The 22,078-nt window shown below is 36.9% G+C and overlaps 1 protein-coding gene across 1 annotated transcript; it reads left to right on the top strand.

Annotated features, from left to right (window-relative positions):
• Nucleotides 1-11,757, top strand: LOC130466911 (uncharacterized). Its single transcript, XM_056835475.1, has 2 exons — nucleotides 1-611; nucleotides 11,375-11,757. Exons 1-2 carry the CDS (start codon nucleotides 95-97, stop codon nucleotides 11,389-11,391), a joined length of 534 nt encoding a protein of 177 aa, XP_056691453.1. The 5' UTR covers nucleotides 1-94; the 3' UTR covers nucleotides 11,392-11,757.
• The last annotated feature ends 10,321 nt before the right edge of the window (nucleotides 11,758-22,078 follow it).

Raw genomic sequence — 22,078 nt, 5'->3', positions numbered from 1 at the left:
CCGAAAATTCCGAGAAAAATTAGAAAAAAAAAGCTCTCTCTTCTCTCTAGCCATGGAGTGTGTTTAGGGCGATTACTATCACACACCATTCTCGATGGGAAGGAAGAAGAAATCAGGTAATGATAACCTTGCTAAAAATAGTGGATCTCCGTCTAAAAATAGTAGTAACAATAAGGGTTTGGATAATATTCCGGATTCGCAGAATCAGCCTAGCCATCCTCCCACTTTTTCGGAACCGCCGTCAAGGCTGATTTCCTCGCCATTTGTGCATCCCAGTGCTGGTATGATTCCTGTTGAACTTCACAATACTATAATCGAGCTGAATCAAGCCCTAGGAATTTCTGGAACTCGGCCTCAAATAGAGCCGTTGGAGCCGTTTTTGAATCTGGCCTCACAAGTTGAAGGTGTTAATGGCGGAATCAATGGCGCACCAGGGCAGCCCAATGAAGCGATTGATGCGAGGATTAGTGACCTCTCTAGTAGACTTGTTGGCACTCTAGCAAGCCGGAGCTCCACCGTTGTGCCTCCCCCTGTTTCTGGCGTAGGTGTTGCTGCACCGCAAGCGCAGGCTGGAACTTGGTCTAGCCTTTTTCAACGCTCTCCTCTGACTGGTAAGGGTATCTCACTTCAGTTTGTTGCTCCTACCATTAAAGATGGGAAGAAACTAGCTCATCTACAGAAATATGAGATTGATAAATTGACTGATAAATGGCTGGCCTCTTTGGTGTTGTATGTTGTGGGGGAAATGTTAGGTTATGATTCATATGACAGTTCATAAATCATGCGGAAAAACCATAAAGCCAGGAAACATATTATTTACACATAATCATTTAGCATAGTTTAGATGCATACTCTTTGTTGCGTGCCTTCCCTAGCTGCGCCCGAACCGAACAAGAACAAGTCTTTAGGACTCCAAGTGTCGTCCCTCCGTAGATAGTCCACAGCACGTCCGGATCCGCCTTAAGATTGACCAACTAGAATCGCCCTTAAGGTTCTAATATTTTCGGTTAGGTAGGCAAGAATATTGGCTGATTTTTCTGCTTAAAAATCTTAGTTTTGAATACTTGAAACTCGTGTATAAATAATGACCCCTAGGCCTTTATTTATAGAGTTATGGAAAAGGAATCGCAATCCTAGTAAGATACGAACTAATTGAAATTAGAATCCTACATGAATTCTATTTAATTAATTTATCTAATTAGGAATAGGAATTTAATCACACACTAACTCTTGCAGTTTTAGGAATCACGCATGAGCACAAACTCACACATACACACGGCAGCCACTAGGGCTGCCCATGCGCATGCGAGCAGCAGCCCATGCAGCGCGGCCCACGCATCCGTGGCCTTGGCGCGCGCTGGGCTTGTGGCGTGCGTGCTTGCTGGGCGATGGCCCGGCTTCGTGCTGGGCCTTCGTCTGGCAGGCCTCGTCCGATGCTAATTCGTACGATACGCTTCCGATTAAATTTCCATTTCCGGAATCTATTTCCGATACGAACAATATTTAATATTTCCGATTCCGGAATTAATTTCCGTTTCGAACAAATATTTAATATTTCCGTTTCCGGAATTATTTTCCGATTCCGGTAATATTTCCGATTCTGACAATATTTCCGTTTCCGGCAATATTTCCGATTCTGGTAATATTTCCATTTCCAATAATATTTTCCGATACGTACCATGTTTCCGTTTCCGGCAACATCTACGACTTGGATAATATTCATATTTCCGATACGATCCATATTTCCGTTTCCGGCAATATCATCGTTTCCGGAGTATTCATTTCTTGCCTGTGACGATCTTAGCTCCCACTGAAACCAAGATCCGTCGGTTCCGAATATTCATAGATGGAGTATTTAATGCCATTAAATACTTGACCCGTTTACGTACTATTTGTGTGACCCTACGGGTTCAGTCAAGAGTAAGCTGTGGATTAATATCATTAATTCCACTTGAACTGAAGCGGCCTCTAGCTAGGCATTCAGCTCACTTGATCTCACTGAATTATTAACTTGTTAATTAATACTGAACCGCATTTATTAGACTTAACATAGAATGCATACTTGGACCAAGGGCATTATTTCCTTCAGTCTCCCACTTGTCCTTAGGGACAAGTGTGCATTTCCTAATTCCTTTGTCACTCGATGCTTGCTCTTGAACATAAGGTAAGAGTTGTCATCCTTATTATGTCCAGAGGTGTTCCTCGGTTTCAGAGTTCAACTGATCAAATAAACAGATAATCATAGCCTATGATTCATCCGAGCACGGCCATGCATTTCACAGTTTCTAGCTCTCCGAGTGGCCTTGTACAACTTTTAAGCATCTCATCCCGATTTATGGGAGGACAATCCCAATCTTGCGATCTTGAGATTAGACTTCGTTTGATAGGTGATTACCTGAGCGTTGCCTTTATAGCCTCCTTTTACGGTGCGACGGTTGGTCAACGTCAAAGCAACCAGTTCTCAAACAAGTAATCTCAAATCACTCAGGTATTGAGGATTTAGTGTCTAATAATTTAATGAAATTTACTCATGACAGATTTTCATCTCTTACAGTAAAGTTTCATAGGTCTTGTCCGATACTAGTCTTCCCAAAGTAAGTATCTATGCAAATGATTATGACATTGCCATGTCCACATAGTTCAAGAAACAGAACTACTAGTCATCTTGCATTCTAATCGTCTAACGTTTTCTATGCGTCCAACTTTATAGAAAACTCCGATTAGGGACCATTTTCAATCTTTGACATTCAAGTTCACTTGACAGACATTTCTTAGTCACAGGACTGGTCCTGACAGTCTATCTTGAATATATCGTCAAATTGAAGGGACTCATCATTTAATACTAAACCAAGATTAAATGGAATATGAAAATACATTTCATATATGATAAATGTTCAACCCCAATGTTTTATAACCATGGGCCTCAAACCCATTTTCTAAAACAATTCATGGAATTCAAAGCTATGCTTGATTTCCAGTGCTACAATGTAAGTGTTGCTTCTCACTTGTTGCATAGGTTTAGTTATCATGCTTTGCCAATCTTAATATCCTTTTCATCGAATGTTCTTCGAGATAGATGATAAGATCTTTTGAGTATGTTTATTTTGTGATCTAGTCTTTCTCGCTACAATGGTGGTTCTACGCATTTCTCAATGAAGAACCATCAAGTTAGCAGACCTTTTTCTTGCTTCAAGAGTGGTTCTACGCATTTTTCAATGAAGAACCATCAAGCCAGCAGATAGGTGATCTTCCCAAGTTCAGTGAAGAACTCTTTAAACAACCCTGTTTTATTGCTTCTTAGGCAATAATTACTTTTACTTCAACTGTATAGGTTGCTAGTGATGCTTTGTTTGGATTTACCTATCCAAGCAGTTCATAGATATGTGGAAGACTCTCCAACTATATCTTAGAACATAGAAATTATTATTTTAATTTCCCACGCAACAACTCATGGTCTCCAATCCATGTTGCCATTTCAAAACACGATGCTCTATAGCTCGTCCTTATCAATGGTTAACTCCAAAGGGTCTTGCTTGATCCTTTGCCAGTGTTTATGCGTGTAGCATCAATATTTAGCATATCTTTATTTCCTTGAATCAAGAACTATTCCTATGTACCTTTTCAAGTACCATAAGTATTCTTGATCTCAATCTAGTTGATCTTTACTTAGATCAATAGAGATTGGTATATGTTCGTCATGGCTAAAGTCATACGATACGTTTTTGGCGATCCTCATATTATATCATACATGATAAATTCTTTTGGAGAATAATTCCCAATTGAATTCTATTCATGTAACTTTAGCTTATCTAGTTTCAGTAGATACTAAATCCAGCTAAATTCTTTGACATATAATATAGGTTAAGAATCTTATTTAGATCCTTTGATGTTTAACTTAGTAAATGCTTATACATAGTTCAAACATCCTTTACTTAGATTTATTCACATGGGTCGAATATCTCCAATGGAGACTTTCGTGTTTGATTTAGTAAATGCCATTTACTTAATCCAAAACAATATCATAAGATCTTTGTGAATAGATCTTAATACCCAGTATGTACTAAGTTTCGCCTTGGTCCGTCATTGATGAATAATCTCAAATCTAAGTATTTAGCATTTGAATGTTATTTCACAATAGAGAGATATGTGTGTGATACACATAGGACCAAATAAGTTTTTATGTACTCCCACTAAACTTCTTATATATCTATAAGAATCATGTACATTTTATGAAACTAAAATACTTATTAGCTTCACTAAAATACATTTCTAATTCCCAATTGCTTGCTTAAATCTGTACTTTAGATTTCATAAGCTAGCTTTCTTTTTCAAGCATTCATTTGGATCCACAAATCCTATGACATACCATGTACATAGTTTATTCCAACATTTGATTGAGGAATACGTTTTGTCATCCAATTGCTATATGTACCAATATGCAATCATTGCTTGAATTATAGACTTGAGCATTACGATTATGCATGAGGTTTCAACACAATCCATGCCATGAATTTGCTTGTAACCTTTAGCAACTAATCTAGCTTTGTGTGTGAACACAATTCTTGTTTGATGGTTTTTATCCTTAAAACAAACTTGCAACCAATAGGTGTGAAACTATTCTTGCAAATCAACAAAATTTCAATTTTGTCATCAAAACATTGAGTATGTTTTATGGCCTCTAACCATTTAAAACATTTGAGTCTATATATGGCCTCTAACCATTTTAGGGAATCTAGGTTTCGTCATAGCTTTCTTACAAGTCACAAACTCATTAATCTACATGATAATAGTTTGACTGCAAGTTGTAGGTTTCTTCACTATTTAATAGAAGAATCTCATAGTTTCATTGACCTGATCTCTATGTTTCTTTACTATCTAATAGAAGAATCTCATAGTTTCAGTGACTTGAATTCTATGCCTACTTGGGTATAGAACATCAAACATTAGAATATCAATAGCCACTTGAAAGTCCTTTGAATATTCTGTTCTCTTTGAAGCACTTGTAAAGTCTTCTAAGAGATATCTATTCTTTAAAGCCACTTCTAAAGTCCTTAAAGAATAAGTTCGGATTTTCTGAAGTACTTCGAAAAGCCTCCGGAATGTCCGTTTATGTTTGTTGTTCGCCTCGAAAACTTTCGAGGTCTATTTTCTCCCACTTGTCATTTTGGAAACGAATCTCCAAAAGGACATTATTTCGAGCAAACAAACATTATGTTCTCAAAAATTCGTGGTAGAAACAATACCCTTGTGTCTCATTTGAATAAATCACAATGAAACATATATCTATGCTTGGGCCTTAGTTTGTTGAATAACAAACACTAAGCTCCCACTGAGTTTAGGAACTCTTTAGATATATTATGAAAAGATATTCTGAAATTACTTTTCAATATCTTTGACGAATTTGGTTTAGTTTGGTGGTAGTTGAGCATTTTGTTTTAGAAATTATAGGAAAAGTCTTTATGATTCATCATTGATCGAATCAAGTACTAATTGACTTCGATTATTCCAACTACGATATGCCATATCTTATGGACCTAGATTGTGAAATTGCAACACACAATCATTGATGATCATATTTGGTCTCAAGTAATCATCAACATGATCTAACCTAGATCTTTATGATTTCTTGCCAAGTGGATTTTATACTTTTGAATCTTTGAACTAGCCAAACAGATTCAACTTATATCACATTTGAGTAAATAAACCTATATTCACTCAAATCCATGTGAAATAATAAAGTCATAAAATCTTTCTTTAGCTTTGAACTCCATTGTCTAGGCGTTCTAACAATAGTTCATATCTTTTGTTACTTTCAACAAGTAAGACTAGTTGTCTTAAAATGATCTGGAAATCAATCAACTTTCAGAAGTCCATCAAAATAGAGCTTATGAATGTTAACTTGTTGATATGGTCTAAGCAACAATGCCAAAGATTTAATGGAACTCAAATCAAGGGTTTGATTTGAACCTAGTAAAGTTCTTTAAAGAGTTGTTTGTTTTAATCAAGCATATTGACTCAACCAGTAATTGACCATTTCATTCAAATAAACAAACAAACAAGCATTGTTTTTGTTCTTCTGAATGTGAGTCTTTCTGTGTTTGAAGCAGAAATTTAGGTATGCTGATTATGGAACAAAATAGTCATTAAGTTCCAGCCTTTGAAAGGACTTAAAACAAACTAGATGACCCTACAATTAATGTAGCAATGCCATGCTTCATTTCCCACTTGTAGGTCATTAGTGTATCCTAGCTTCCATTGTTTGAGTTATTACCGAAGTAAGAACCTCAAGCGGTATATGATACCAAGGAAGTTTGATTGCTAGGTCACTTCTTTTTAAACATAAATTTATAGGTAGAAACGGAATCGTAAATTCCTTTCATTTGTTCCTCGTTTTCCTATTTCTTGTACCCTTTCTTATAGTCTTATTGAATTCTTTAGTGTTGACTTTTATACTTTGTTAGACATGTCCAATGTCACCAACAAGGTTCTTTACCATTTTAATTTATGTTGAATATTTTGTTTCAACTAGATGATCTTACCAGAAGCTTCTAAAGTTCTCTAAGCATCGATCTATTCGAATGTCTAGGGACTAGACTCATTCGAGAATTAAATGGACAAAGATATTAGGTTGTTAACCATTGGTAAAGCTGAGCGTATTAAACTCAATGCTTTATGATCTCAAAACTACATTGTATTTTGAATTCACAAGCACCAATTGGTTTGCCATTCGATTTTGATATTCGAAAACAACCATAAAAGTCGCTAAAAGAAACGTACATTTTAAATTGCTCACTTTCTCTCTTTTCCGTGAATCGTTCTTGGATTCACTACCAATCGAGGAAATTTACTGTTACCTTTCTAAAAGGATTTATTGCAGTGCAAGATATTTAATTATAAACAATAATTAAAACATACATTGAAGCATGCAAAGTCTAAACATTTATCATGAATAATAACTTGAAATTAAAGCAACCATGCAATTCAAACAAGTTATTAGCATTTTATTCGATTTTATTGTTCCGGCAGGTGTGAATAAAATGATTCCAAGATCCTAAAATCATTGAAGAACTAAGCACAGTTTGTCGACTTAATCCTAGAACATCTTAGGTAAGCAAAAGCCTTTTGCTAATAGTCTAGAAACTATTCTTGGTTGATAGGTACGTCTAAGAACTTATTAGGTAAACCTATCGAATTTGCCACGACATAAAAGGACTCCTTACTTATATCGTTGAGTTTCACCAAAACTAACATGTACTCACAATTATTTGTGTACCTTGCCCCTTTAGGACCAATAAGTAACACCTCGCTGAGCGAAAACTATTACTAGATTGATGTAAAGGATATCCAAGCAAGTGTATATTTTGGCATGGCACCTTTTAACTCAATTTTTAAGTTTGGAACTTAAGGCTCTTACTATGTTGGTTAGATTTTAAGTGAACTAAAATCCTTAATCATGCAACATAATCAAGCTTTTGATCTCATGCATTTTAAGACATATTTAAAACAATAAATAACTTAAAACATGCATAAGATATTTGTGATCTAGTATGGCCCGACTTCATCTTGAAGCTTTGACTTCAAAGTCCGTCTTGAAAATCTCCGTGGGAGGCACCATTTTCTTCAAATAGGATAAGCTATAACTAATTACAACTATTTGATGGTACGCAGACCATATTTGAATTGAAAAATAACTTTGGTGCTTTAGACCAATTACATTCAAATTAATGGTACGCAGACCATATTTTCTATCCTATTTGGGCCATACTAGTCACTTCATAACCTGCAAAACAGTACATATACAATATATACCATTCACCCATTCATTATCATGAATGGCCCACATAGCTGGTTAGTAAAACACATTATGCATCACGTAAACATTTGCAGCAATTAATCAAGGGCACCAATAATCTACCAATTATTCAGTCCTTATTAATTCTAATCAAGTTGTTTTAACCTTAAGGATTTGTAGACCTAATCAAGAGTTTATGACTAAAAAGCGCTCCCACTCAAATCAATAAATTCATATGCTTTACTAATTTTAAACATAAAATTGTATTTCTAGTCTAACCGGAAACATACAATTTTAATTAAAATTTAAAGCTCATATAAATTTATAATTGAATCCAAAAATTTAATTTAATTTCAGTCGCATTTAAATTAATTCATCATTTTAATTTTAGTAAAATAATTAGAATAAATACCATTTATTATAATTATAATATTCAAAATTAAAATCCAAGAAATTAATTCAAATTATTAATTTTAAAATTAATTAAAATTACGTGAACTGAAATTTTCAAATTAAACATTCAAAACGATCTAATCGTAACGCAAACACCCTACGCGTTGCACGCCCATGGGCCGTACGCACACAGCCATTGCTGGCCATGTGCGCGCAGCCCATGCGCTCGTCGCATAGCTGCTGCTGTCCTAACGCAAGTCTCCGCACAGCGCCCCATCGCACGCGAGCTATCGCTCGCAGTGCGCGCGCGCGAGATCGCTCGCTGGGCGCGCGACATCGCTCGCTGGGCGCGCTGGCTCGCTCGCTGTGCGCGCGAGCCATCGCTCGCTGGGGCGTGACACCGCTCGCTGGGCGGGCGACATCGCGCGCTGTGCGCGCGAGCCATCGCTCGCTGGGGCGCGACATCGCTCGCTGGGCGAGCGACATCGCGCGCTGTGCGCGCGAGTAGTGCTGGGCGCAGCGCTCGTGGCACGCGAGCTTGCGCTCGCTGCGCACGAGGCTGCGCGCACTTGTGCGAGGCAGCGCGCGTTGTGGCGCAGCTCGCTTGCTGCCCACACGCGACTGCCTTGGCTCGCCCCTCGCCCATGCCCATTCGTTCATTGCTCGTGGCACACGACACAAGGCAGGGCTGCTGCCTTGTGCTCGTGCACTACGCCCTTGCTCATTGCATTCGTGCCGCACGGGCGACGAGCTCCCTTGCTCGTCGTCGCATGCCCGCATTATACAACACCCCTTAAGGGTAACACGAAGCGTCCATTGCTTCGTGCGTGCAAGTTATTTGAACGAATCGCATAAAAATTTAAAATTTATATTTAAAATTAATGACAAATTAATAAATATTATTAATTTCATAATTTTAGGGCGAAAAAATCGAAAATTTATTATCCAATTGATTTCCGATTGATATGGATTCAAGTCTAGGTCATAAAAATTTAAAATTTATCGTAAATTTACAATTTTTATGGTGGTTTTTAATCATAGGTTTCTAATTAAATTACAATTAATTATGAAAATCAAATTAATTCTAAATTATTCTAATTTTCAACAAATTAATCATAATTACAAATTAGATTGCATAATTAACAAGACTAGGCATTCAAACTTGTTAAACATATGCAGTAGGTCAATCAAAAATTCAAGATTTATCAACAAGAATCGCAAATATTTAATTTAACATCTTAAATTTACGAAATTTTGCATTCGAAAAACTAAAACCTTCGAAAAGTCATAGTTAGGCTTCGAATTTGAGAATTCTGGGTTCGGCAGAAAAATACTATTTTTGTCAAAATTTTAGAATGCCTTTTACATGCGGAATTGACACAAAAATCACTCAATTCGGATGAGTAACGAAGAAACTGCCGAAAAACTGCGTACGTATAATTAAATAAACGCAATTTGCAATTAATTAACAATTACGAAAATTAATCACCCCTTTTAATTCTTGCAAATTTGTAATATTTAACCATGTTCATGCAATTTAGATTATGAAAATAATAAGGGGCTCGTGATACCACTGTTAGGTTATGATTCATATGACAGTTCATAAATCATGCGGAAAAACCATAAAGCCAGGAAACATATTATTTACACATAATCATTTAGCATAGTTTAGATGCATACTCTTTGTTGCGTGCCTTCCCTAGCTGCGCCCGAACCGAACAAGAACAAGTCTTTAGGACTCCAAGTGTCGTCCCTCCGTAGATAGTCCACAGCACGTCCGGATCCGCCTTAAGATTGACCAACTAGAATCGCCCTTAAGGTTCTAATATTTTCGGTTAGGTAGGCAAGAATATTGGCTGATTTTTCTGCTTAAAAATCTTAGTTTTGAATACTTGAAACTCGTGTATAAATAATGACCCCTAGGCCTTTATTTATAGAGTTATGGAAAAGGAATCGCAATCCTAGTAAGATACGAACTAATTGAAATTAGAATCCTACATGAATTCTATTTAATTAATTTATCTAATTAGGAATAGGAATTTAATCACACACTAACTCTTGCAGTTTTAGGAATCACGCATGAGCACAAACTCACACATACACACGGCAGCCACTAGGGCTGCCCATGCGCATGCGAGCAGCAGCCCATGCAGCGCGGCCCACGCATCCGTGGCCTTGGCGCGCACTGGGCTTGTGGCGTGCGTGCTTGCTGGGCGATGGCCCGGCTTCGTGCTGGGCCTTCGTCTGGCAGGCCTCGTCCGATGCTAATTCGTACGATACGCTTCCGATTAAATTTCCATTTCCGGAATCTATTTCCGATACGAACAATATTTAATATTTCCGATTCCGGAATTAATTTCCGTTTCGAACAAATATTTAATATTTCCGTTTCCGGAATTATTTTCCGATTCCGGTAATATTTCCGATTCTGACAATATTTCCGTTTCCGGCAATATTTCCGATTCTGGTAATATTTCCATTTCCAATAATATTTTCCGATACGTACCATGTTTCCGTTTCCGGCAACATCTACGACTTGGATAATATTCATATTTCCGATACGATCCATATTTCCGTTTCCGGCAATATCATCGTTTCCGGAGTATTCATTTCTTGCCTGTGACGATCTTAGCTCCCACTGAAACCAAGATCCGTCGGTTCCGAATATTCATAGATGGAGTATTTAATGCCATTAAATACTTGACCCGTTTACGTACTATTTGTGTGACCCTACGGGTTCAGTCAAGAGTAAGCTGTGGATTAATATCATTAATTCCACTTGAACTGAAGCGGCCTCTAGCTAGGCATTCAGCTCACTTGATCTCACTGAATTATTAACTTGTTAATTAATACTGAACCGCATTTATTAGACTTAACATAGAATGCATACTTGGACCAAGGGCATTATTTCCTTCAGGAAACTCCTTCAATTGCTTCTATTAAACGATATATTGCTGCTAATTGGTCTCAGATTGGTACTCCTAATGTTTTCCTTCATGATGATGGGTATTTTCTCATCCAATTTGACTTTGTTGCTGATGTAGATCGTATTCTTAGGGGTGGCCCTTATACCTTTTTTAGCAAGCCAATCATTATCAAACCATGGTCTGCTGATTTTAATTTCTATGAGGAAGTACTTAGAGTGATTCCTCTGTGGGTTAAACTGCCTAACTTACCTTTTAATTGCAGGAGCAGTGATTCTTTGAGTAGAATAGGGAGTCTGTTGGGTGTACCTGTTTGTGCTGATGATTGTACTACAAGACAGCAGAGAATCTCCTTTGCTCGAGTCTTAATTGAAATGGATGTCACTGAAGCCTTGCCTGATCATGTTTGGATTGTTGATGTAAATGGCAAAGAATTCAAGCAGCCTGTTGTTTATGATTGGAAGCCCACTTACTGTCAAAAATGTAAAACACCAGGGCATGATTGTTCTGTAGTGACTAACAGGAATACTCAAGCTAAGAAGAAAAACCCCCCAGTGGTGAAGAAGATATGTGTGCCTAAGAAACAACAGACTCAAACTAATGTTGTTTCTCTGGTTACCCCTATGCATCAAACCATTTCTCACCACTCAGGTGCTGATGCTGGTTGGAAGGTGGCCACAAAGAAGTCCAGAAACAAAGGTGTACTTGCTACTGGTAATCACTTTAGTGTTTTGGATGAGGTGGAATCTGAAAAGGAGGATGATGAGAACAGTGTAGAGAGTTTAGAGGAGGAGGATATCCCTCCACCCCCTAATCTGCTATGATTAGTATCTGCATATGGAACATTAGAGGGCTTAATGACCCCTCTAAGGTTTCTGAGGTGAGAAGAGTGGTCAACACTCATAATATTAAAGTCATTGCCATTCTAGAAACAAGAGTGAAAAGTAGGAAGTATACTGCAGTGCTGAATAAGTTTGGCAGGCAGTGGAGCTGGGATAATAATTACAGTTGTAGTGATAAGGGGAGGATTTGGATTGGTTGGATACCTGGTTCAGTCACAATCAAAGTTGAGCACATTCATGAACATTACATTCATTGTGCAGTTCATAACCAGAAAGGGGATTTTGAATTCTTTTTTACTGCCATCTATGGTTTACACACCATTCAAGATAGGAAGAAGTTGTGGGATGAGTTGAGAGCTCTCAATGCTAGTATTGGTAATGTTCCTTCGATTCTATCTGGTGATTTCAATACCATGCTTGGTATCCATGATAGAGTTAATGGAGCTCCTGTGACTTTGGCAGAAATCAAGGATTTTTCAGATGTTGTTGATCAATGCCTTCTCTCTGAACTCAAGAGTAGTGGGCATTTTTTCTCTTGGCACAAAGGTGGTGATGGAAACAAAACTACTAGCAGAATTGATAGGTGTTTGGGTAATGCTGAATGGATGAGCCAGAAAGGAGCAGTTTGCACAGAATACTTGAACCCTGGGTTATCAGATCACAGTCCTATCTTAATCACTTGTCTTGCTGAAGAGAAAGGAGGTGGGAGGCCATTTAAATTTCTTAATTACTTAGCTAACCATGCTGAGTTTATGCTAGCTGTTGAGTGTTGTTGGAAGCAGGAATGTAAGGGGACTGCCATGTTTTCAGTATGGTCCAGGTTGAAGCTTATCAAAAATAAGCTTAAGAAAATCCACCATAGAGATTTCCAGGGGATCCATGATAGGATTTAACAAGCTAGACAACAACTGGAGGTTGTTCAAGCCCAACTCCAATGTCAAGTTGTTGATTCCTCTCTTCTGGTGCAAGAGCAAGAATGTTCTACTACTCTCAGGAAATGGCTAAAACTTGAAGAATCTGCTTTAAAACAGAAAGCCAGGCTTCATTGGCTTCAGCAAGTTGATGGGAATAACAAGTATTTTTTGCTGCAGTCAAGGAGAGACAAAGAGTAAATAGAATCTCAATGCTGATGGACTCTCAGAATAATAAGATGGAGAGGCCAGATGACATCCAAAATGAAATTCTTTAGTTCTACAAGTCCCTTCTGGGGGATTGTGCTACTCAAATTCCCGTGGTGGACATTCCTACAGTAAGAAAAGGTCTTGCTCTTTCTCTTGATGAAAGGAATATGCTATGCCAGCCTGTTACAGATAGTGAAATTGAGGCAGCCCTTGCTGGTATTGATGATACTAAGGCCCCTGGGATTGATGGTCTAAATGCTGTTTTCTTCAAAAAATCATGGCCAGTTATCAAGCATGATATGTGTGCTGCAATCAAGGATTTCTTTGTTCATACCGAAGGAAATAATGCCCTTGGTCCAAGTATGCATTCTATGTTGAGTCTAATAAGTGCGGTTCAGTATTAATTAACAAGTAAATAATTCAGTGAGATCAAGTGAGCTGAATGCCTAGCTAGAGGCCGCTTCAGTTCAAGTGGAATTAATGATATTAATCCACAGCTTACTCTTGACTGAACCCGTAGGGTCACACAAATAGTACGTAAATGGATCAAGTATTTAATGGCATTAAATACTCCATCTATGGATATTCGGAATCGACGGATCTTGGTTTCAGTGGGAGCTGAGATCGTCACAGGCAAGAAATGAATACTCCGGAAACGATGATATTGCCGGAAACGGAAATATGGATCGTATCGGAAATATAAATATTATCCAAGTCGTAGATGTTGCCGGAAACAGAAACATGGTACGTATCGGAAAATATTATCGGAAATGGAAATATTGCCGGAAACGGAAATATTGTCAGAATCGGAAATATTATCGGAATCGGAAAATAATTCCGGAAACGGAAATATTAAATATTTGTTCGAAACGGAAATTGATTCCGGAATCGGAAATATTAAATATTGTTCGTATCGGAAATGAATTCCGGAACCGGGAATTTAATCGGAAGCGCATCGTACGAATAAACATCGGACGAGCTTGCTAGACGCAAGGCCTAGCACGAAGCTAGGCCCAACGCCTAGCAAAGCCCGCGCGCGACCAAAGAAAGCAAAGCCCAAACGCGAGAGCAAGGCCAGCAGGCGCGCGCCCCTCGTGGGCTGCGAGCACTTGCTGGGCCTGGGCTCAGCGCGCGCGCGCGCATGGCGCCCCTCGTGGGCTGCTGTGCGTGCGTGTGTGTTTGTGCTTGCGTACGAAACCTTGATCGGTTAGGATTCGTATAAGATTAATTTCCTAAGTCTACTAGATAAATTAAGTGATTGAATTTTAGATTAATTCAGATTCACTAAAACGTTTCCTAGTAGGATTCTAATATCCGATACCCATGCCCTATAAATAGGTGATCAATGCTCACAATTTATATCGAGTATTCAAGTATTCAAAGTGATTTTTGAGAGCAAAAATTCAGTCATACAATTGCCTAATAAGTGCCGAAAATTCTAAGTACCTTAAGGGCGATCCTAGTTGGTCAAGCTTAAGGCGGATCCGGACGTGCTGTGGACTATCTACGGAGGGACGACACTTGGAGTCCTAAAGACTTGTTCTTGTTCGGTTCGGGCGCAGCTAGGGAAGGCACGCAACAAAGAGTATGCATCTAAACTATGCTAAATGATTATGTGTAAATAATATGCTTTCCTGGCTTTATGGTTTTTCCGCATGATTTATAAATTGTCATATGTATCATAACCTAACAGTGGTATCACGAGCCTCTTATTATTTTCATAATCTAAATTGCATGAACATGGTTAAATATTACTAATTTGCAAGAATTAAAAGGGGTGATTAATTTTCGTAATTGTTAATTAATTGCAAATTGCGTTTATTTAATTATACGTACGCAGTTTTTCGGCAGATTCTTCGTTACTCATCCAAATCGAGTGATTTGTGTGTCAATTCCGCATGTAAAAGGCATTCTAAAATTTTGACAAAAATAGTGTTTTTCGGCCGAACCCAGAATTCTCAAATTCGAAGCCTAACTATGACTTTTCGGAGGTTTTAGTTTTTCGAATGCAAAATTTCGTAAATTTAAGATGTTAAATTAAATATTTGCGATTCTTGTTGATAAATCTTGAATTTTTGATTGACCTACTGTATATGTTTAACAAGTTTGAATGCCTAGCCTTGTTAATTATGCAATCTAATTTGTAATTATGATTAATTTGTTGAAAATTGGAATAATTTAGAATTAATTTGATTTTCATAATTAATTATAATTTAATTAGATACCTATGATTAAAAACCACCATAAAAATTGTAAATTTATGTTAAATTTTAAATTTTTATGACCTAGACTTGAATCCATGTTAATCGGAAATCAATTGAATAATAAATTTTCGATTTTTCGCCCTAAAATTATGAAATTAATATTATTTATTAATTTTTCATTAATTTTGAATATAAATTTTAAATTTTTTATGCGATTCGCTCATATAACTTGCACGCACAAAGCAATGGACGCTACGTGTTACCCTTAAGGGGTGTTGTATAGTGCGGGCATGTGACGACGAGCAAGGGAGTTCGTCGCCCACGCGGTACGAATGCAATGAGCAAGGCCATGGTGCACGAGCACAAGGCAGCAGCCCTGCCTTGTGTCATGGGCTGTGTGCATGGGCGAATGGGCGAGGGCGAGAGCAAGGTACGAGCAGTCGCGTGTGGGTAGCAAGCGAGCTGCGCCACAGCGCGCACTGCCTCGCGCAAGCGTGCGGAGCCTCGTGCGCAGCGAGCGTAAGCTCGCGTGCCACGAGTGCTGCGCCAAGCATCGATCGCTCGCGCGCAGCGAGCGCTATTGTGCGTGCGACGAGCGCTGCGCCCAGCGATGGCGTGCGAGTGCTTGTTGTGCGTGCGACGAGCGCTGCGCCCAGCGATGGCGTACGAGTGCTTGTTGCGACGTGCGACGAGCGCTGCGCCCAGCGATGGCGTGCGAGTGCTTGTTGCGACGTGCGACGAGCGCTGCGCCCAGCGATGGGCTGCGGCAGCATGCTCGTGCGTCGAGCGCTGGCGCGCGCAGCGAGCACCAGCTCGCGTGATGCCTTGCGATGGTGAGCAGCAGCAATGCGAGGCAGCGCATGGGCTGCGCGCACATGGCCAGCGATGGCTGTGTGCGTGTGACCCATGGGCGTGCGTTGTGTGGGGTTGTTGCGTTACGATTAGATCGTTTTGAAATTTTAATTTGAAATTTTCAGTTTACGTAATTTTAATTAATTTTAAAATTGATAATTTAAATTATTTTCTTGGATTTTAATTTTGAATATTGTAATTATAATAAATTTTATTTATTCTAATTATTTTACTAAAATTAAAATCATGAATTAATTTAAAAACGACTGAAATTAAATTAAACTTTTGGATTCAATTATAAATTTATATGAGCTTTAAATTTTAATTAAATTTGTATGTTTCCGGTTAGACTAGAAATACATTTTTATGTTTAAAATTAGTAAAGCATATGAATTTATTGGTTTAAGTGGGAGCCCCTTTTAGTCATAAACTCTTGATTAGGTCTACAAATCCTTAAGGTTAAAACAACTTGATTAGAATTAATAAGGACTGAATAATTGGTAGATTATTGGTGCCCTTGATTAATTGCTGCAAATGTTTATGTGATGCATAATGTGTTTTACTAACCAGCTATGTGGGCCATTCATGATAATGAATGGGTGAATGGTATATATTGTATATGTACTGTTTTGCAGGTTATGAAGTGACTAGTATGGCCCAAATAGGATAGAAAATATGGTCTGCGTACCATTAATTTGAATGTAATTGGTCTAAAGTACCAAAGTTGTTTTTCAATTCAAATATGGTCTGCGTACCATCAAATAGTTGTAATTAGTTTTTAATTATAGCTTATCCTATTTGAAGAAAATGGTGCCTCCCACGGAGATTTTCAAGACGGACTTTGAAGTTAAAGCTTCAAGATGAAGTCGGGCCATACTAGATCACATTTATCTTATGCATGTTTTAAGTTATTTATTGCTTTTAAATATGTCTTAAAATGCATGAGATCAAAAGCTTGATTATGTTGCATGATTAAGGATTTTAGTTCACTTAAAATCTAACCAACATAGTAAGAGCCTTAAGTTCCAAACTTAAAAATTGAGTTAAAAGGTGCCATGCCAAAATATACACTTGCTTGGATATCCTTTACATCAATCTAGTAATAGTTTTCGCTCAGCGAGGTGTTACTTATTGGTCCTAAAGGGGCAAGGTACACAAATAATTGTGAGTACATGTTAGTTTTGGTGAAACTCAACGATATAAGTAAGGAGTCCTTTTATGTCATGGCAAAATCGATAGGTTTACCTAATAAGTTCTTAGCATACCTATCAACCAAGAATAGTTTCTAGACTGTTAGAAAAAGGCTTTTGCTTACCTAAAATGTTTTAGAATTGAGTCGACAAACTGTGCTTAATTCTTCAATGGTTTTAGGGTCTTGGAATCATTTTATTCACACCTGCCGGAACACATAATTCGAATAAAATGCTAATGACTTGTTTAAATTGCATGATTGATTTCATTTTCAAGTTATTATTCATGATAAATGTTTAGACTTTGCATGCTTCAATGTATGTTTTAATTATTGTTTATAATTAAATATCTTGCACTGCGGTAAATCCTTTTAGAAAGGTAACAGTAAATTTCTTCGATTGGTAGTGAATCCAAGAACGATTCACGGAAATGAGAGAAAATGAGCAATTTAAAATGTACGTTTCTTATAGCGACTTTTATGGTTGTTTTCGAATATCAAAGTCGAATGGCAAACCAATTGGTGCTTGTGAATTCAAAATACACTGTAGTTTTGAGATCATAAAGCATTGAGTTTAATACGCTCAGCTTTACCAATGGTTAACAACCTAAAATCCTTTTTCCATTTAATTCTCGAATGAGTCTAGTTCCTAGACATTCGAATAGATCGATGCTTAGAGAACTTTAGAAGCTTCTGGTAAGATCATCTAGTTGAAACAGAATATTCAACATAAATGGTAAGAACTTTGATAAAATGACATTGGACATGTCTAACAAAGTATAAAAGTCAACACTAGAGAATTCAATTCTTAAGGCTATAAGAAAGGGTACAAGAAATAGGAAAACAAAGGAACAGATGAAAGGAATTTACAATTCCGTTTCTACCTGTAAGTTTATGTTTAAAGAAAAGTGACCTAGCAATCAAACTTCCTTGGTATCATATACCGCTTGAGGTTCTTACTTCGCTAATAACTCAAACAATGGAAGCTAGGCTACACTAATGGCCTACAAGTGGGAAATGAAGCATGGCAATGCTACATTAGTTGTAGGGTCATCTAGTTTGTTTTAAGTCCTTTCAAAGGCTGGAACTTAATGGCTATTTTGTTCCATAATCAGCATACCTAAAATTCTGTTTTTCAAACACAGAAAGACTCACATTCAAGAAAACAAAAACAATTTTTGTTTGTTTATTTGAGTGAAATGGTCAATTACGGGTTGAGTCAATATGCTTGATTAAAACAAACAACTCTTTAACAATAAAAACTTTACTAGGTTCAAATCAACCCCTTGATTTGAGTTCCACTAATCTTTGGCATTGTTGCTTAGACCATATCAACAAGTTAACATTCAAAAGCTCTATTTTGATGGACTTTTGAAAGTTCATTGATTTCTAGATCAATTTAAGACGACTAGTCTTACTTGTTGAAAGTAACAAAAGATATGAACTATTGTTAGAACGCCTAGACAATAGAGTTCAAAGCTAAAGAAAGATTTTATGACTTTATTATTTCACATGGATTTGAGTGAATATAGGTTTATTTACTCAAAGTGATATAAGTTTGAATCTGTTTGACTAGTTCAAAGATTCAGAAGTATAAAATCCACTTGGCAAGAAATCATAAAGATCTAGGTTAGATCATGTTGATGATTACTTGAGACCAAATATGATCATCAATGATTGTGTGTTGTAATTTCACAATCTAGCTCCATAAGATATGGCATATCTAAGTTGGAATGATCGAAGTCAATTAGTACTTGATTCGATCAATGATGAATCATAAAGAATTTTCCTATAATTTCTAAAACAAAATGCTCAACTACCACCAAACTAAACCAAATTCGTCAAAGCTATTGAAAAGTAATTTCAGAATATCTTTTCATAATATATCTAAAGAGTTCCTAAACTCAGTGGGAGCTTAGTGTTTGTTATTCAACAAACTAAGGCCCAAGTATAGATATATGTTTCATTGTGATTTATTCAAATGAGACACAAGGGTATTGTTTCTACCACGAATTTTTGAGAACATAATGTTTGTTTGCTCGAAATGATGTCCTTTTGGAGATTCGTTTCCAAAATGACAAGTGGGAGAAAATAGACCTCGAAAGTCTTCGAGGCGAAAAACAAACATAAACGGACATTCCTGAGGCTTTTCGAAGTGCTTCAGAAAATCCGAACTTATTCTTTAAGGACTTTAGAAGTGGCTTTAAAGAATAGACATCTCTTAGAAGACTTTACAAGTGCTTCAAGGAGAACAGAATATTCAAAGGACTTTCAAGTGGCTATTGATATTCTATTGTTTGATGTTCTATACCCAAGTAGGCATAGAGTTCAAATCACTAAAACTATGCAATTCTTCTATTAGATAGTGAAGAAACCTACAACTTGCAGTCAAACTATTATCATGTAGATTAATGAGTTTGTGACCTGTAAGAAAGCTATGACGAAACCCAGATTCCCTAAAATGGTTAGAGGCCATATATAGACTCAAATGTTTTAAATGGTTAGAGGCCATAAAACATACTCAATGTTTTGATGACAAAATTGAAATTTTGTTGATTTGCAAGAATAGTTTCACACCTATTGGTTGCAAGTTTGTTTTAAAGGATAAAAACCATCAAACATTGAATTGTGTTCACACACAAAGCTAGATTAGTTGCTAAAAGTTACAAGCAAATTCACGGTGTGGATTGTGTTGAAACCTCATGCATAATCGTAATGCTCAAGTCTATATTCAAGCAATGATTGCATATTGGTACATATAGCAATTGGATGACAAAACGTATTCCTCAATCAAATGTTGGAATAAACTATGTACATGGTATGTCATAGGATTTGTGGATCCAAATAAATGCTTGAAAAGGAAAGCTAACTTATGAAATCTAAGTACAGATTTAAGCAAGCAATTGGAATTGGAACTGTATTTTAGTGAAGCTAATAAGCATTTTAGTTTCATAAAATATACATGATTCTTATAGATATATAAGAAGTTTAGTGGGAGTACGTAAAACTTATTTGGTCCTATGTGTATCACACATATCTCTCTATTGTGAAATAACATTCAAATGCTAATGACTTAGTTTGAAATTATTCATCAATGATGGACCAAGGCGAAACTTAGTACATACTGGGTATTAAGATCTATTTACAAAGATCTTATGATATTGTTTAGTAATGGCATTTACTAAATCAAACACGGAAGACTCCATTGGAGATATTGGATCCATATTAATAAATCTAAGTAATGAATGTTTGAACTATGTATAAGCATTTACTAAGTTAAACATCAAAGAATCTAATGAGATTCTTCACCTATATTATATGTCAAAGAATTTAGTTGGATTCAGTATCTACTGTAACTGAATGAGCTAAAGTTACATGAATAGAATTCAATTGGGAATTATTCTGCAAAAGATTTGATCATGCATATAATATAATATGAGGATCGCCAAAAACGTATCGTATCACTTTAGGCATGACGAACATATACCAATCTCTATTGATCTAAGTGAAGATCAACTAGATTGAGATCAAGAAAAACTTATGGTACTTGAAAAGGTACATAGGAATAGTTCTTGATTCAAGGAAATAAAGATATGCTAAATATTGATGCTACACGCATAAACACTGGCAAAGGATCAAGCAAGACCCTTTGGAGTTAACCAATGATAAGGACGAGCTATAGAGCATCGTGTTTTGAAATGGCAACATGGATTGGAGACCATGAGTTGTTGCGTGGGAAATTAAATTTCTAAGTTCTAAGATATAGTTGGAAAGTCTTCCGCATATCTGTGAACTGCTTGGATAAGTAAATCCAAACAAAGCATCACTAGCAACCTATACAGTTGAAGTAAGAGTACTTATTGCCTAAGAAGCAATAAAATAGAGTTGTTTATATTAAAGAGTTCTTCATTGAACTTGGGAAGATCACATGTCTGTTGACTTAATAGTTCTTCATTGCAAAATGCGTAGAACCACTCTTGAAGTAAGAAAGACTAGATCACATAATAAACAAACTCAAAAGATCTTATCATCATATCTCGAAAAATATTCGATGAAAGGGATATTAAGATTAGCAAAGCATGATAACTAAACCTATGCAACAAGTGAGAAACAACACTCACATTGTAGCACTGGAAATCAAGCATAGCTTTGAATTCCATGAAATGTTTTAAAGATGGGTTAGAGGCCCATGGTTGTAAAACGTTGGGGTTGAACATTTATCATATATGAAATGTATTTTTCATATTCCATTTAATCTTGGTTTAGTATTAAATGATGAGTCCCTTCAATTTGACGATATATTCAAGATAGACTGTCAGGACCAGTCCTGTGACTAAGAAATGTCTATCAAGTGAACTTGAATGTCAAAGGTTGAAAATGGTCCCTAGTCGGAGTTTTCTATAAAATTGGACGCATAGAAAACGTTAGACGATTAGAATGCAAGATGACTAGTAGTTCTGTTTCTATAACTATGTGGACATGGCAATGTCATAATCATTTGCATAGATACTTACTTTGGGAAGACTAAGTATCGGACAAGACCTATGAAACTTTACTGTAAGAGATGAAAATCTGTCATAAGTAAATTTCATTAAAATTATTAGACACTAAATCCTCAATACCTGAGTGATTTGAGATTACTTGTTTGAGAACTGGTTGCTTTGACGTTGACCAACCGTCGCACCGTAAAAGGAGGCTATAAAGGCAACGCTCAGGTAATCACCTATCAAACGAAGTCTAATCTCAAGATCGCAAGATTGG

This window comes from Spinacia oleracea, chromosome 2 (genome assembly GCF_020520425.1).
Source record: "Spinacia oleracea cultivar Varoflay chromosome 2, BTI_SOV_V1, whole genome shotgun sequence".
NCBI classification, from domain to species: domain Eukaryota; kingdom Viridiplantae; phylum Streptophyta; class Magnoliopsida; order Caryophyllales; family Amaranthaceae; genus Spinacia; species Spinacia oleracea.
The sequence above is the reverse complement of the archived record's forward strand: the minus strand, read 5'-3'. Positions and strand labels throughout refer to the sequence as shown.

Coding starts and splice junctions, on each gene's coding strand:
- LOC130466911 (XM_056835475.1), top strand. CDS start 95: ATGGGAAGGAAGAAGAAATCAGGTAATGATAACCTTGCTAAAAATAGT.